At 51.1% G+C, this 16,904-nt stretch overlaps 1 protein-coding gene across 4 annotated transcripts in view; it reads right to left on the reverse strand.

Moving 5' to 3' along the window:
• Positions 1-16,904, reverse strand: part of dachs (unconventional myosin-IXb-like dachs) — a 225,301-nt gene that overhangs the window by 120,559 nt on the left and 87,838 nt on the right. For 3 of the 4 annotated variants that reach the window (XM_075703039.1, XM_075703037.1, XM_075703040.1), the window contains one exon: positions 4,615-4,937. In XM_075703039.1, coding sequence (XP_075559154.1) covers positions 4,615-4,937 — 323 coding nt within the window. Of the gene's footprint in view, positions 1-4,614; positions 4,938-13,362; positions 15,335-16,904 lie in introns of those variants that run through there. The other variant, XM_075703038.1, reaches the window with a different exon arrangement.

The raw sequence follows: 16,904 nt of genomic DNA on the forward strand, positions 1-16,904 counted from the left end.
GCTGCAGCTCTATCAACACCCCACGAAATAATTGCACGAATGTGCGGGCTAAAAATTTAATTCGCGAAATGGTCGCTAAACTACTCGCCTTAGCGGAACGTTTCATGTGGGGTGCGCTCGTGCTGTGCGTTCATGCTGGGAGCAGGAGTCGCTAAACATACAGTGAGGCGTTGTAAGGCGTTGTAAGGCGTTGGGGCTCTTGGGTCCCTCTTCCGTTCAGAACGCGCAGCGAAGACGAACAAAGACAGCAGCAAGAGGGCGTTCAACCAGCGCGCCCGGCGCTCGTGTTTACGGCGAAGCGTTCGTTGAGAGCGACGTTGCATAAGTGGGGACGTCAAAAGTCGCGAATGGGATTCTCTGGATCGTCTTCAGACTCGGTTCGGCCGAAGAGTTTGGCGGCGTATGCCTCGACAGGCTGTAGTCGCGGGCCCGCCGCGATGTCCAGCTCGCTTTTATTTCCTCTCTCCCGCTCGCTCCGAGAAGCCGCTGCGAAGCCTGCCGTTATGTTTCACGCTTTCCTTCTTACCCTCGAAAGTTTCAGAAAACTGTTGTTGTTGTGTGACTTCATGTCACAAACACAGTGTCTGTATCAGCTGCACAGAAAATGCAGACCGTGCCCTTTTGGAAAGCTCTGATAGCGGCTATGGAGTCGCTGTAGATATGGCAAAGATTGTCGTCGGTGAGCGCAACAGCGATCGCAACCTGTTCGGCCGGTTCAGGCTTCCTTGCGATTACCGTGGCTGCATGCCTTGGGGATCCGCGGCCGTCCACAACCGCCACTGCGAAAGCTTTGTTTCACGCGTATGCAGCCGCGTCCACAAAAGCTGAGCGTTCGCGGTTCGCCGAGGCTTGGTTAAGGAGGAATTGTCCTCTCGCTTGTCGTCCGCCGTTGTTGTTTTCGGGGTGTACGTTTCTGGGCACAGGTCGTACCGTGATATTGGCACGGATGTCCCGTGGGAGGTCCGCAAAGTCTTTTTCTATGTTTCCTTGAGCAAAGCCTAGCTTCCCTAGGATCGTGCGCCCCGGAGGCGTCGTCGAAAGCCTAGCAAGGTTGGCGCGCTGCTGGGCTTCAGCAATTTCTTCCAGGGTGTTGTGCATGCCCAGCTGCTCCAGCGTCTCGTTGCTGGCGTTCGTCGCAATGCCGAGGGCTTGCTTGATGATCTTTCTGATTTGGGCATTAAGTCTGTCTCTTTCGGATTGTGACCAATTGAGCATTGCCGCAACATATTCGAAGTGACAGGTGACGAACGCGTGTATGAGTTTGATGAGATTATTCCTTGAGGCCCCCGTGTCTACTTGCAATTCTTCTGATGAGCCCGATAGCGTTGTTGGTCTTGGTGATGAGCTTCTGAACCGTAGAGGCATTGACGTCTTAAGTCTCTACGATCATACCCAGGACTCTGATTTTGTCGACGCACGGTATGGCGTGTCCCGAATTGGTTCGTACGGTAATTTCTTGATTATAATCGAAGTCTGGCGAGTATGGCCTGAGGCCCTTCTGCGTGGGTCTGCGTACGAGCAGCTCAGACTTGGTAGGCGAGCATCTGAGTCCTGTGGGAATTAGAAATTCTTCTACGGTATTCACTGCTTCTTGCAAGATGTCCTGCACCATGTCCGGGGTTCCTTTGGAGACTTACATGGTGATATCATCTGCGTATATGGTGTACTCGAGCCCGTGGATCTGTCCGAGTTTCTCAGCAAGTCCCGCCATGGTATGGTTGAAAAGCATAGGGGAGATGACCGAGCCTTAGGGGGTGCCCCTGCTCCCCAGCGAGAGTGTCTCCGTGGATAGGTCGACAAATCGGAGCGTAGCCGTTCTGTTATCCAAGAATGACTGGACGTACGCGTGGAATCTAGCTCCGAGGTTGAGGTCGGAAATGGTGTCCACAATGTACTGGTGAGAGAGGTTATCGAATGCTTTCTCGAGATCCAAGCCGAGAATGACCTTGGCGTTTCTAATGGGGTCATCATTGATTTGGTGCTTGATTAAAATCATGGTGTCTTGAGTTGATTGACCAGGTCTAAATCCCATGAGGGTGTGTGGTAACAGTCCCTTGTTTTCGAGGAATCTGGAGACTCTGTTCTTAACGGCGTGTACCGCAGCCTTACCTACGCACGCCGTCAGTGATATGGGTCTGAGGTTCTCGACGCCCGAGGGCTTGTTGGGATTTTGGATGAGAACCGTGGTGGCATTCTTCCATTCCGGCGGGACCCTAGCAGAAGCCCAGACCTGATTGATTCGTTCCGCTAGGAACCGGACGGAGTCTTCGCCCAAGTTACGAAGAGCCTTGTTACTGATACCGTCCGGACCTGGAGCAGACGTGCCATTCAGGTTTTGAAGGACGGTCCTGATTTCTTCCAGGGTGAAGGGTTCGTCGAGATCGAGGTTACCCGCGCCCGTGTACGGGGAACTGGGTGCCTCGGCCTCGTTTTCGTGGCTGCTCGAGAGTGGCATGTATATCTCGGCAAGTCTTGCCACAAATTCCTGCTCGTTGGAGTTTTTCAGTTCGCGTTTCGCTCTCTTGTCAGCCGCCTTGGTCTGGGAGCTCCTGGTTTGACCTTTTTTAACATGTCTGAGCAGGTTCTAGGTTTTTCCCGATGTCATGTTGCCATCGGCCCTTGCGCATACTTCGTCCCATTGTTGGTTGGAGAGTACCACACAGTGGTACTCAATGTTCTTGTTCAGTAGTGCGACTTTTTTCCTAAGTCTCCTATTGAATCTCTGAGTACGCCATCTCTGCAATATGGATCTTTTCGCTTCCAGCATGTGAGCGAGCTTAGCTTCCATCCCGATTGTCTGGATATGTGTTTCTATTTCTTTGGCCGCGTTGCGGGCGTTCTCCATGAGTTCTTGCATCCATTGTTCTAGTGTAGCGGGCTTGTCGGTATGTTCCTTTCTTACCTGTCTAAACGCATCCCAATCCGTGTATCTCCATTTTCGTAGTGGTTTCAAGGCGATTGCTATTGAAGTTTCCAAAATGTAATGGTCGCTGCCGAGGTCGTCACCGGTATTATGCCAGGTGGCCCCCTCGGTGTTGAGGACGAACGTGAGGTCTGGGGTTGTGTCCCTCGAGACCGAGTTGCCCATCCTGATGGGGTAGAGCGCGGATGTGATGAGGTTGAGCCCCATCTCTTCTGCATCGGTGGCAAGATTTCTGCCTTTGGCGCTGGTGACGCCGTAGCCCCATTCTACGTTTGGGGTGTTGAAATCTACGGCAATAATCAGCGGGTTGTCCCCGACTTTGTCCCTGGCCTTCTTCAACAGTCTTCTGAAACTTTGCGTTCTGTGGTTCGGGCTGCTGTACGCGTTGAGTGCTAGTATGCTCTTGGCCTTTTTGCCTCTGGGAAAGACTTCGATGAACAGGTGCTCGCATTTGCTGTCCGGATTACTTCTGTGAATTTGGGCCCACGCGAGCCTGTTACTGATAAACGTCCCTACGCCGCTGCAGGCTTTTGTGGGTGGAACGGCAATTGTTCACACCAAAGAAATATGAAATAGTGGAACAGTGACGTTGATCCCTTAATTCTCTCCATTGCGAGTGCAGACGAACAGTAGTGCAAGCTTTCGCTGGCACGCCCTTCATCGCGGCCTTTTCTTTCTTTTTTTTCGGTGACGCCAACAATCGACGCGAAGCGTGCACTATTCTGTTCCCAATCTTGCGGAGGTACCGCAGCTCGGATAATCGCGTTTGTCCCTATAGCAGCAAATGAAAACAAGGCTTTATTGATCAGAATGAAGAAAACTCGTAATTGTCATAGCATTGGCGTCCGCGCAGCGTGGAGGCAGGTAGCGTTTTCTAATAGGGTGGGGAGATCAGCGTTACTGACAAACAATTTAATTTTCGTTTTCGTTCAGGGCTGCCCACAGACAAAATACTGCGTGCCATAGTACCTACGACGATTTTTGTGAAGTTGTTGTTGGGCAAGATATGAATGTCAGGCTTCAATTTTGCAAATGCAATACTGCCGCCTAAATTGGTAATTAAAACATTATTATAAAGATATTTTTGTTACTTGTGACGTGAGTGATATTTTACAAGATGCCGCATTTGTATTGGCTGCCAAGCCTTACAGTCTGACAGAAGATGTGCACACGGGCTTATCACACGTTATCAGTGCAGCACCCTGTGTTATTTGGCGCAGGAAAAACAGCGTGTATATTTCCTGCATTCGCGATCTCTGGGAAGGAAAGCGAAGGAGAGGGTGACCCGGGGAACGTGCGCGGTATCCAAGGCGGCTGTACTGGTGCCGAAACCCGGAAATTGTCGATATCCTCGCCTTCCTCGACTACATCAGGGGGGGTGGGGGTGACAGAAGACCAATGGGCCCCGGGTGCCTGACGACCTAGCTACGCCACTGGGAAGGGCCCGAGGGACACCGGGCTAAGACTGCGCTCACTGTACGGAAGCCACGCACGCGAAGCCCCTTGGTGAGTCAGGTGCCTACTACCGTTGGCCTCTTTGCCGGAAGTCCACGAACTACGCCACCGCCGCGATTCCCACACGGCGTCATGCACAGCCGGAGTGAACCCCGGTTGCAAATGCATATACCATTTAGCCGGTGCACGTCGGCGGTCGCGATCACCGCGCTGCCGTCGCTGCCGCTGCCACTTACCGCGATGGCGGCACCAGGAGAGACGGCGGTGGCCGATGCGGGTGGCGCGCCGACGACTCCGGGCGCCAGGCCCGCGGTCGCCTGCGACGCCGGTGCCGCCGAGGCTCCGACCCGCGCCGCTGCGGCATCCTGCGAGGAGGCCGGCGGCGACGTCGCCACCGATGCGGCGGGCGGCGCCACCGGCGGCGGCTGATGCTGCTGTGCACCGGCCCCGCCCCCACCGGCCTCGGTGACGTGCAGGCGGTTGCGCAGCGTCACGAGCTCGCAGCTGAGGCTCTTGAGCCGCTGCTGCAGGTGCACCGCCTCGTTGGACGAGGACGCATCTGAGGACAGGGAGAGAGGGGAGCGTCAACGAGGCCGCGTCGGCGCCCACGGGGCTACAGGTGCAGCCGGCTGGTTAACACTTGACACAATAAAGAGACACGAAACAGAAAAAAAAGAGAAATAATTTGGGCTGTAGTAGTAAACTACCTTTCTACAGCACCGAAGGGGAAAAAGAAAGAACACCCTGACCGACGAGCAGAGGCTCAGCAAGCAGCTGCAGGAAAGACGTAGCAACGAAAGACCACTGGCGCCTTGAATTTCGCGCACGAGCACGCGGCGTGTCGTCATAGCTTTTGAGCCCAGGTAATTTCTTATGGATGAGAACTGAAAGCACTGTATTGTGAAACCGCCAAAGTATAAACATAGCACGTTTCAAAAACGCATACTAGGATACAACGGGCCAAATATGAAAAAAAAAAGTTTGCAATTTGTGATGTCACACTGACGTACCGGCGCTGGGCCTTTCGGCACAAAAAAAAAAAAGCAATAACGATGAAACATTGACATTCATTTGCATTTTCAATAATTAACAATTACCACAGCTTTAATGAAAATGTAGTTATGAAAGAATACTTTATCAGTCCAAACTGTTTTATAGTTTATCTTCAGACTCCCCCAGAAAGAACGCAAAAAGAAATCAGAAAAAAAGAAACACAATGCTTCGCATTTAGAGGCGGCTTTCTGCAGTGGCGTGTTTTCCTTCTCTTAGATTAGGCCGAAGCGCCTTATGCGCGTGCCACAGGTGTGAAATACTTGTGACACCTGAGCGTAGAAGATGCGCCAGGGTGAGTGAGAGAGATGTATCATAAGGGAAATGCCGAAAGGTCAGCCCCAACTACTGTCTTCTTGCCCGTCCCACTGCTTTGGGGTAGGTGAAACAAAAGGCGAGGGAAGAAAAGTGACCATGCCGATCATATATGGCAAGGAGAGAAGTGAAGAGGCGCACGAATGAAAGAAAAACACCGGAAACACTTCTCAGAGTCACATATCCGGTTCATTGATCCCTCGGTCACCGGCCACCTTGTCAAGCTGGCAGTGAAAGGGGCAGGACCTTACGGCGTTTAAACGTGCACCAAGGTCAGAATCAGCAGTGCACTTGCTCTCAGGTTAGTCGGTTCAAAGTAAACGACCACCCGCAGCCTTTCTGCACGCCTGTGTTGCTTACACGGCGTTCGTTTCCACCGGACAAAAGTAAACGAGCGGCGACTTCGGTGAAACTGCGTTCATCGCCAGCGCGCAGTGAACCACAGCGAAGCTCGGCCGCTTCTTTGCGCGCTGAATGCGGCGCCGTGCTGCGATTAGACGGCGCCTTGCCAGAGTGTGCCACAGCGCCAGTCAACCCTTGCGGGAGCGCTGGATTTGGTCGACTTGTGCGTAATGTCGAAAAACAAACGGCGGCAAGAATCCATCAAACGTGGGCGGACGAAGCAGACTGCTGAATGCGGGGGACGTGACACGACACGAAACACGCACAGGCGAACGGGTGGCTTCGCGGGCGCAAGGATAATAAATGACAAAATAATAAATGATAAAGAAGTACGCGTAAAAATAAAACAGCTTTACGCCTAGGGAAGCAGTACCGTCATCTGCTGAATTTGTGTTTTGCGACCTTTTAGTGTTTCCAACCTTCGAACACTTGTGCCGTTCCGCATTCCCAGTTTTTTTTTCACGCGGACCGTCTGCGAAGCGGCTTAACTTCTCACTTAACTACCTCTCTGCACGCAGGATAATGTCACGCATTTTCTCGACAACTCACCTAATAGGGTCATGATGCAAAAAGGAGGTGAGGCGTGCAGGCAGGACACAAAAGTAGAGAAGTGGACAACACGGACGCCACGTTCGTGTTGTCCAACAACAACAACGACACGAACGGCGTTCGTGTTGTCCACTTCTCTACTCTTGTGTCCTGTCTGCACGCCTCACCCCTTTTTTGCATAATGAATCCTTACCAACTAGCTCAGCTTTCTGTCGTAATAGGGTCACACGCAATAATGAATGCGAACTCAATTTCGCGGTCCGTAGTATCAGTTTAAGATAGATAAATAAATAAATAAATAAATAAATAAATAAATAAGATTAACCTCAGCAATTAGACACCTAACAACGACATAGCAAACGAAGAACTTTTTTTTGCATTTTAACTTTATTCGCGCGAATAAATACGTGGCATTCTGGCTTTTTCCGATTTGGCGATGTGAACAGGGTGAGAGCACAGGCAGGCATGGAACGGCTCGATGAACTTTTTCAGTTGATTCTGTTGCGATAATTTTGGCACAAAACTTGCGTAACGTAAGTGAAGCTCTGTTCAGCAAAACAGCACGAAATTGGCGTTAAAAAATGATGACGCAAGGATTTCTATGGGGGCCGCCACACATCAAACAGCGCCATGAACAACGCTAATAAATTTTTGAATAGTGATGCAATGAAAATGATAGACTTTAAGTGGTGTGAAGGAAGGAAGGAAGGAAAAAGTGGGGAAAGAAGCCAGGGAGGTTAATCAGTTTAGCTTAACCGGTTTGCTACCCTACACATGGGAGCGGGATGGGGGGGGATGAAAGACGGGGAGAAGATATAGAGGTAACACGGTTTCAAATGGGCCTAAATTCCTTGGAAGTATAAGTATATTCAATAAAAGACGTATGGAGGCGCCATATGCCACATGGTAGGCGTGGGCTATGGGATATATATTATGCAGTAAATTTATCAAAGCCCTGTAGGACTGAAATTTGTTACAAGGAAAGTGATTTTTAGAAATCATGCAGATTCAACGCCCATCTTGGAATCTTTGTGAAGCAAAGCTTTAGTAAAGCGGGTAAATTATGCTACACAACTTACACTATATGCATGTGAAGGTGTTTGTTGTTGTACTGAGTGACGTGCAATCTCGTGCAATGTTTACCGCCACAAAGTCATAACTTTAATTTCGCGCTATCTTGATGTTTATGTACTACACCGCTCATAAACTATGCCTAAATATAAACACTGAGTCAAGCTGAGGCACAATGTGAGACGCAGGGAAGTCACGTGGTCAGAGGTGAACGTGATCCTTGTCAAGAGAAGAATAGTGATGACAGTCGCATTCACAGAGTAGTAAGATATTTATTTATTTATTTATTTATTCATTCATTCATTCATTCATTCATTCATTCATTCATTCATTCATTCATTCATTCATTCATTCATTTATTTATTTATTTGGATACCCCAAAGGCCCGGAAGGGCATTACACAGGGGAAGGGGGTGGGGTGGGTTGTAAAGGGAATAACAGAAATAGTCACAATGCAGGCAAATACGGCGATTTAATGAACACGAGAATGCAACGTCAAGTACAGAATAGAGAACGAAACAAAAAAAGGCACAGTACTAACACGGACAATTCAAGACAAAATTTATGTTCAGAAGTGCTATCTAGGCAACACGTCGGAAGACAATGAGAGCATCATGTGGGTAACTTTTATGCTTCGTTTAGTTTCTAATAAAAACGACAACAGGCACCTATGCAGCCGCGAATACGAAAAAAGAAAAATATTGTGAAATGCCCTGAAGTTCGAAAAGGGAGTGAAGCGCTGACTGAAAAGATTGGGAGTCGTTGATAGGGGTAATGCTAAATGGAAATGAATTCCATGGAGGCATTGAGAGTACGAGAAGTGAAGTCCCGTATTTTTCAGTTTGAGCAAAAATTGGTTTGACTTTGTACGTGTGATCTAACCTAGTTGATATGTTTTGTGCTGGGGAAATATATGTGCGCTGTAAAATGACATGGTACTATGGCATCGAGTGTGAAAAAAAGATAATCGCGTAAATGTTCTACGCATGGCATTCTGAGGGTGTCTTTCAGTTTGGTGACGCTTTGGAATCGCGAATAGGATGACAGAAATTTTGCTACATTTAAGGATTATTGTACCACAGGAGCACATGGCGATTCCGGAGGATTGGTGGAGAATAGGCAGATACTGAATGGCTAAATCATCGAAAGCCAAGTAAATAAAAAAATCCGCTGAATTTAATGGCGCCATTCCATTAAAAGGTCAATGTGTTTTAGAGATACCTATGAGCCGACATTACACGTTAATGTATTACGGAGGAAATTCCTCACAGAATAGAGGTGCGCTTACCGGTGCTATTTCGTCGTTGGGCATACAGGTGTTATATAAAGCAGTTTGAGTGTACTTGCATTCCGCGCATATGTGTATATATATTCACGAATATATTAGCCAAAATGCTGAGCAACGCAGCCGCAGGAATCACGCCAAAGGCGGGCGGATACAGGCAAACAAAGCTTCGTTTTAAACCGGCAGGGGATCGAAAGCTTAGCAGGATCGCGGAGCTAGAAAAAAAGTGGCCTCGTGTTCTCGATAGAGGTGCTCCGCTGAAACGCTGTCGTACGGCTCTGCTGAAAGTCACCCACTGGCTCGCACGAGGCATGCCACGTGGGGCACCGCACAAGTTGCCGTGCTGCGATGCGGACCGCCGGGCTCTGCAGCGGCCACCGACAGCGCAGCCCCCGACGAGCAGGCGCAGTGCACGACGACCGACTCGCCCCCGCCTGATTCCAGGCCACTTGTTAGCAGTTTTTACCACAGGCCACAATCTTCGTCGCCTGGCGATGCAGAGGCGAGTGATTTGCAACAGTGGCACTGGAACGCTACGACAAACCTCCAGATGGCAAAAGAGTCACCCAGTCATTATGCTTTCGAGTACAGTACTTGGCATCGGTGCATATTGAAAATTCAGTGCTTTCGCTTCGTCCGCAAACCACGCTCATCTTCAGCAACTAGTCACGCTACGCAACGCACGAGGGTGAAGAGTCGCGACGGTGCGCAGCTGCAAGAAGACGTCGGCGCGAGCAGGCCGGCGTCTTCAAGATGGCGGCGCCCATGACGCGAAACGTAAGTATTGCGCGAAAGGCTTAAAGACGGCGCACGATGCATTGTCGCGTATCAGGCGCCGCTATAGACTGTGTCGGGAAAAAGCTTCAGACGAAACGTCACCCACACCATCGTTTATATTTCTCACCCTGCGGGTGAATGGAGCTGGAGGCCATAATGAACCCACTTCAGAATGCGCCCAGCCACAACTGGCTGCTGCTGTTTGTCGAATATCAGATCCCGAAAAACTAGGTCAACGAAGGGCCGGCTACGCCAATCCTCGAAAATAAACTCCAGCGAAATAGGAACGTCAAAAAAGAAGAAAGAAAAGGAAACATACGAAAAAGAAACAACGGGAGCAAGGAAAAACACGGGAGGAAGAAAGCAGTGCATCACTCGCGCACAGCTTGCTATAGCAATATGTCTACTGTCACACCGAGCGTATACCAGAACAGCCACCACCTGCAAAGTGACTACACGAAAATCAAAACAAAGGCCGCGCACAAAACAACGACCAAAGCAGAACATTTGAGATACTGTACACGTAAGACATCACACCACTTGACTTTTCTATGCCGTCTTCCTAAAGCTTTATGCTGCTCAACTTAGGTGACCTGACGAGATTCTGCGCATTCAGTACGACCTAGCTGATGACACGGCGGGTCGAATGCAATGCGTTCGCCAACTCTAACTACGCGGGAAGCATGGGAAATCGGGGACGCAGCAGCGCCGGGGAGAATTTTGCACGTCGTCAAACCGTGCACAACAATCACCGCCTGGAGTCGAAATTACGCTCATTACCATACGTTCTTAGAGAAAAGTGAGTGACGTTTCGTGTCAGTGCCTTTGTGACACCCATTGCGAGCTGTTGACTTATCCGATTTGAAGTTGGAATGTGTTTGATTTATTAAGGTGAGTTCCATTTAAGTGTTGGTGCGTTCTATGGGATCCTCTTCTTCTTCTAATCACGTGGGCTTCTGTTTGTGGAATTGTATGCCATAAAAGGTAGGCGGCGCCGCTTAGGCACCGGCTACTTCTACCACATCCCCCTAAGGTCGCACGTTATAAAAGAAAGGCGTGCTCCGAGATGGAGCAGTCCCTGTCGCAACAGCTGGGGAGCAAACCGAGGCGTATACACACCTCGTGCACCACACGGCCCACAGCCTGCGCGCTGCGAACGCGGTTCGCATTGAACTGCCACCACCACTTTGCCGTCGACCGTTTCCAGCTACGTTATATCGGGCCACTGGCGATCGATTATGTTCGGCAGAAGCGAAACGCGCGAGATTCTCGCGATGGAAGGAAAACCAAGCTGGGAAGATCAGGAGGAAGAACAAAGTAAGAAAGAAAAAAAAACAGTGCCGGCCGAAGGAAAATTGGGCTGGGTCTCTGAAAGTAGGCCGCCAGGTAACACCGCAAGACTGGCCTCGCCGGCACTGGACGCAACAAAAACACACGGCCGCCTCCGCGAGGCCATTACCTAAACGGTCTGACGCAACCCGACCGCTGCTGTGGGAGCGAGGCGCGTGCGAGAGCCGGCGTGCTCGGCAGCGAAGATTCTGGCGGCGTCGGAGCGACCGTCGCGTGGGAAACACACGTCCGCGAGAACGCCCGTGTCTTGCACGTCATCGCGTGGAGACAGCACCGTCGTACGGCTCGAAGCGCGAGAACCGCGTGCGCGAGCAACGAGTCTCGAAGGGAGTGCTCGGTATCGGCTGTTTCGGCTGCACGGTCCTCCTCTTTGAGCGCGTCCCGACCAACGACGTCTTTAGACGCGGCTCCAGGTCTATTTGGCGCACGTTCGAGGCTGTAACGTAACCGTGGTGCCATAGGGTTCCACTAACTACGCTCCTATATACACGTGCCCGCCGATAAACTCGCGCATAAAACGTCTTCGAGCAGGTCAGCAGGAAACTGCGCCATGCGCCGAGGAAGTTAGCTGCCAAGGAAGAGGACACACGCCGCAGTAACACAAGGTCAAGCCGTTGACTTCTAGGAATGCCAAAGGCCCAAAGGTCAAGAAATATTAGCGCGAAAGCACTCAAAGTCCCGAAGGTGACATTGTTGTGTCCGTCCAGCCGTCCTTCACGCTATGGCGTCATTGTCGATCGGTTGTTGCCACTCTTACAAAAAAGAGAGAGAAAAAAAAGAGGGGGCAAAAAATGTCGTAGTGATTACCGCCCCTGGTTGTCACAGCATTCACTACTTAGGTATACCTGCAGCCGGTAATGGCAGAAGGGCCACTTCGAAAGTTTTGGAAAATAACAGCGCTAAACAGACAAGGACTTTGGCAAAGAAGGTACTGGCAGACAAACAAGGCAATCACTGTTACTAATGGGTCTCAGCTACCAATCCCAAACACACTTAGCACCACCCGATATGAAGTTTCTAGCTCGGACCCACTCCGGAGCAATCCATAGTGGGTTCGATGAATGCGTTATACGCTGCTAATCTGTATATCCGGTGAGGCTAATCACCTATGGAATTGGTAGCTGAGACCCATTAGTAACAGCGACCGCCTTGTTCAGTCAGTAATATTGCAAACTTTACCATAATCAACTGCCGTTATACCAAGGTAGTGCATGCTGTGACAACAATTCATAATAACCACATTTTCGCACGATATGGCAAAGAAAAACTAAACTGTGCTCATTCCGACCCACTAGATTTCGCTAAATATCTAGAAATCTAGAAAGCTAGAAATCGCTTACGTTTCCTGATTTTTGTTTTCTTCTTTTTCGTTCATTTTGAAGTGTAGAAATAAAACAATCGGTAGACACGCCAGTATTTGCCGACTAGTCAGAATGACATTCTACGCCCGCGCACTTGACAGTGATTTGTGTTTGAAGCATAGTTCGCGTGGAACTGCTGCAGACGACGCAAGAACGCCAGAAACACGAATCTGCTTGAACACAACCGTCCGATGTAACGTGAATGAACGCGCACTAAGCAGTGCCTTGGCTAAAGCAAATAATCATCAGACGGAGAACACGTAAACACGAACGGTCCGGGACAAAACATTATTTTTTTCCGTTTGGTTTAGGTATAGCCGATAACAACTCACCTCCGACTCACTTTTTTTCAGAGAGCTACGCCAGATACAACGTCGGTTTCTCTTCAAAAAGCGTCGTAAGCAAACGAGGGAGTCTTTTGTTTTTTAATCCACGAGGTCCTCGTCAGCTAAGATGCGTTGAAGTGTAAGGCAAATTTTGCCTCGAATAATGCTTCTTCTCTCCACCGAGTTTGCCTCGACTTTTCTCGCAATTTTATTCTTATTTTTTCGCTGTTACGCGCTTTGCAAAGATTCGCCGCGCGCGTGCATCGATCACGGATTACTACGAGCGAAGTCCTCGACCCGCCCACCTCTCGCACTCGACCTTTCTGTTTCGCGAAAACGCAGGCAAGCCCACCGGCTAAAAAGCGTCGACGCAGCCGCTCAGAAGAGCTAGCAAGGACAGACCGCGTAAACACTTTCGTTCCAGCTCCATCCGCGCGCATGATCGCGGACGATAGCACGAAGTCAATGAAGACTCCGCCGCGTTGCGTATGTACTCACGAGCAGCGCGACAGCTCTTCCGGCGTTGAAAGGCGCCGCAGCGTTCGGAGGAGTAGTACTTCTGCGGCTGGCAGGCCGCGATCGAATGTCTCCACTGTTGCAAGGACATGTTCGCGAGCAGACGACGTGCCCCGTGTCGTCTGCTTCCGCACCTCGATCCTTCTCCGTCGACTTGAACGTCCTCACACTCGAGAAACGGAACGTTCGTGAAGCACTCCGCTGTCAGCACTCGCCGGAGGAGAAAATAAGCTGGCACCTCCGTCGATACCGCACGCCGTTCACGTACGGCGTTCGTTCGCGGCGGGGTCGACGAGTCGACGCGCTACAAATTCGTCGCAGCGGGAGTCGGCGAGCGTCCGATGCGAAGAGGCAAGGACGCCGTGTCCTAATGAACTTGTATCGCAAAGTCTGGCGACGTCCTACGCGGCTTCCTGGCGGCTGTCGAGCATCTCAGATATTCCCGTCTTTGCGGTTACCTTGGGCGAGCTGTAAAATGACATCATCGCGAACGTCGGCCGGCCAAGTCGCTTCCAGCGCACTCTCGATATACACTGTGCCAAAGGTTGCGGCAGATGTAACAGAGCCTCAAGGAAGTCGCAGACTGCTTATACAGAAAAGCCGGAACAACCTTATGGTCGCGTTGTTTGAGATTACTACCTTGTGTACTTTCCTAAACAATAGAAAAAGAGGTCCCCTTTTACTAAGGCAGTAAAATAGAATAAAGTGCAATCACCAAAACGATTAATCTTGTAGAATTCGTGGCTATTTTAGATGCCTCTTCGAACTCTCTTTGAACAGGCACGATTAAAGTTCTGAGCGTAATTCAACCAGCATATCCCGGTTAGCGCTACCATGCATATATGAATAATCTAATTAAACGGCTCTTTTTGTGGAGTACAAAGGAAGTTGCGTAAAATTTAGCGCACTCAGCATTAAATTACTGGTGAGCGACTTATTTGCACTAAAAGCCCGCTCTACACAGGTGGCAAACTCTGACGCTTTGTCACGGGAAAGTCGGGAGGCGACAAATGAAAAGCTTTGCAGCGTCTGCATACAAGTTTACAGTGTTAACAAAAATAGGCGACACTACATCAGCCGTGTAAGTCAGCCCAAGTTAAAGCGAGAGAGCTCTACGAAAAAAAGAAAAAAGAAAAGAAAAAGCCACGACATGTAACGGTTTGTGAGAGAAAATCATCGTTGAGCCCTTCTGAATCTACGCAGCCTAGTTGCCACGTTCGAGACAATATCACCATATCTGATGCGCTGCTAGCTGCCGGCTCCTGAGTGCACCGCAACCTGAACCAATTATTAGCGACAGTGGACGATTAATTGTTAATTTCTTGCTTAGTTTCAGGCGGAAGCTTCGTACATATTGAAATGGGAACGGCACAGCGACAGAACGTGTACAGACGATCACACGTGCGCGTCATGGCCTTTTCAGCCGTTGGTCTGGCAGGACTCGGGGTGGTTGCATTCACCATTTCACCATCGCAAGTACAGATGCAATGCATCTCCACGCAGTACGGAAATAATCCATCTCACTTGGTCGCAGGCTTCGCCCGTTGCCCACAACGCGCGGGCTGACCGTTCAACGAGCGAAGCACCGCGTGGCACCGTCGGACACAGGGACGATCACCGCGGAGACGCGAACTCTTGCGAGTTTAGCACCGACCCGCACGCACACAACGCACACAAACACACGCGAGTGATCCTTCGTTCCGCTGCCAGAATGTTGGACACAAGAGGCGACGAGGACAACGAGGCTACCGGACGCTTCTCCCGAAGTGGAGGGCAGCCTGATGGTGGCAACGCACACACGAAAGAACAAGCAGATGGCGGCAGACAAAGGATGCCCGAGAAGAGTAATCGGCGGTGCGAGGCCAGCAGGACTCGGTGCAAAAAGTGCGGCCCAACGGCGGCTGGGCCACGGCGGCGAGCCACAGGAGCACAGGAGGCGCAGAAATGCTCGTCGCGCGTCTGCTGTGGCCGGGTGGCAGTCGAGTGGCGGCCGGAAGCCGACGATTGCGCAAAATCTGTTCGCCGCTGCCGCAGCGACTGCGCCAGCAGCACGGCGCGTTCCCGCCACGCGCCTGCCGGCCTCGACAGCCGGCGCGGCTGGTCTCGCGCCGCCGTCGAGTGCCCCGGGGCGATTTCGCGCAGAGGTGAGCGGGTCGGCCGCAGCCTGCGACGGCACGCGAGCCGGGGCCGGCTTTTATGTCGCGCGACGTGCAGATCGGTGCGGGCGCCGAGATTAAGCGGTACAGGCCAGAAGGGGGCGAGAGACAATACGCCCCGAAGCGCGGCAGCTGGACTACGAGGGCGTTAACGTGCGCGCTATTAACAGCGTATAGCTGCAGTTTCACTTTTCATTAACGCGTGTAAAAGAGTAGGCGCTCGTGGAAGTCACCCCTTGCCATGACGCTCGCTGAAGGCACCACCGAGGAAGCAGCCAACTCGAGAAGGAGAAAAAATAAGGGAATGAAAGAAACACCGTGCAAGGAGTGTAGCCCCAGTGTTGACCAATTATTGTTTGCTGACCGCTCTAGTGACAGCGTTACTTTGACGCACCAAAGCGACTTCCCGTTCGGGGCAGGCACTGCAAACACATCGCTGCATGCATACGTGCCGTGGCACTGTTAGGGCTGGCGTCTGACACCACGTGGCGACAGGTCATTCACCCTACCCTCTGAACCGGAGCCCACGGGCGACCTCATCCCCTTCACCTTCTCTTGGTCGTGGCATCGTGTGTGCAACCTCATCCCCTTCACCTTCTCTTGGTCGTGGCATCGTGTGTGCTACCTCATCCCCTTCACCTTCTCTTGGTCGTGGCATCGTGTGTGCTACCTCATCCCCTTTACCTTCTCTTGGCCGGACCCCACGGCGCCGGAGAGGTCATTCACCCGACCTTCTCCCCGGATTCGTCGAAAAGAGGATCGACTTTGCCTCCCCGTGCTCGGTATTGCAGGAGGAGGGGCCCTCTCTCCGTGCCTGTCACGTGTCATCGACGGAAGCAAGATCCCGCCCACACTTGTAGAGAGCTATTTAAGGGGCTCCGAAATGTATTCCTCAGACTTCAGACTTGATACTTCATACTTCATGCTTTTCTTATTTTTTTTCAACTACCTTTGAATAAACAGTGCAAGTTTCGCACTAGCAAATCGTCTCGCCCCTGGTTGGTCGCCATGATCTACCGGATGCCTGCTGCCCGCTGACAACGCCACGCTACCCAATAAGTAATGTCGGTCGAGCTTCGATAGGCAGGCGCCGCTACTTCTCGGCAGCAGTACGGTACGCTACCCTGGAGCACGCAACAAATTGGCTGGCAGCGATTGGAATACGGAATCCTGGAGACCCCAACTTGGACGACAACTACGAGATCGTAGCCTCTTCGTCCTGGCAACAACGTTCGGAAGGAAGGTGTCTGGATCATGACTGCATACGGCGAGTGCACGGCTTTTCTTCACTGAGATATCACTTGGCTTTTACGTATTTTTTGGAAAGTACATAGCAGTGATTTTTCCTTAAACCGTTGACGGAAGTTT

The sequence above is a fragment of the Dermacentor variabilis genome, chromosome 8, assembly GCF_050947875.1.
Source record: "Dermacentor variabilis isolate Ectoservices chromosome 8, ASM5094787v1, whole genome shotgun sequence".
Classification (NCBI taxonomy): Eukaryota; Metazoa; Arthropoda; class Arachnida; order Ixodida; family Ixodidae; genus Dermacentor; species Dermacentor variabilis.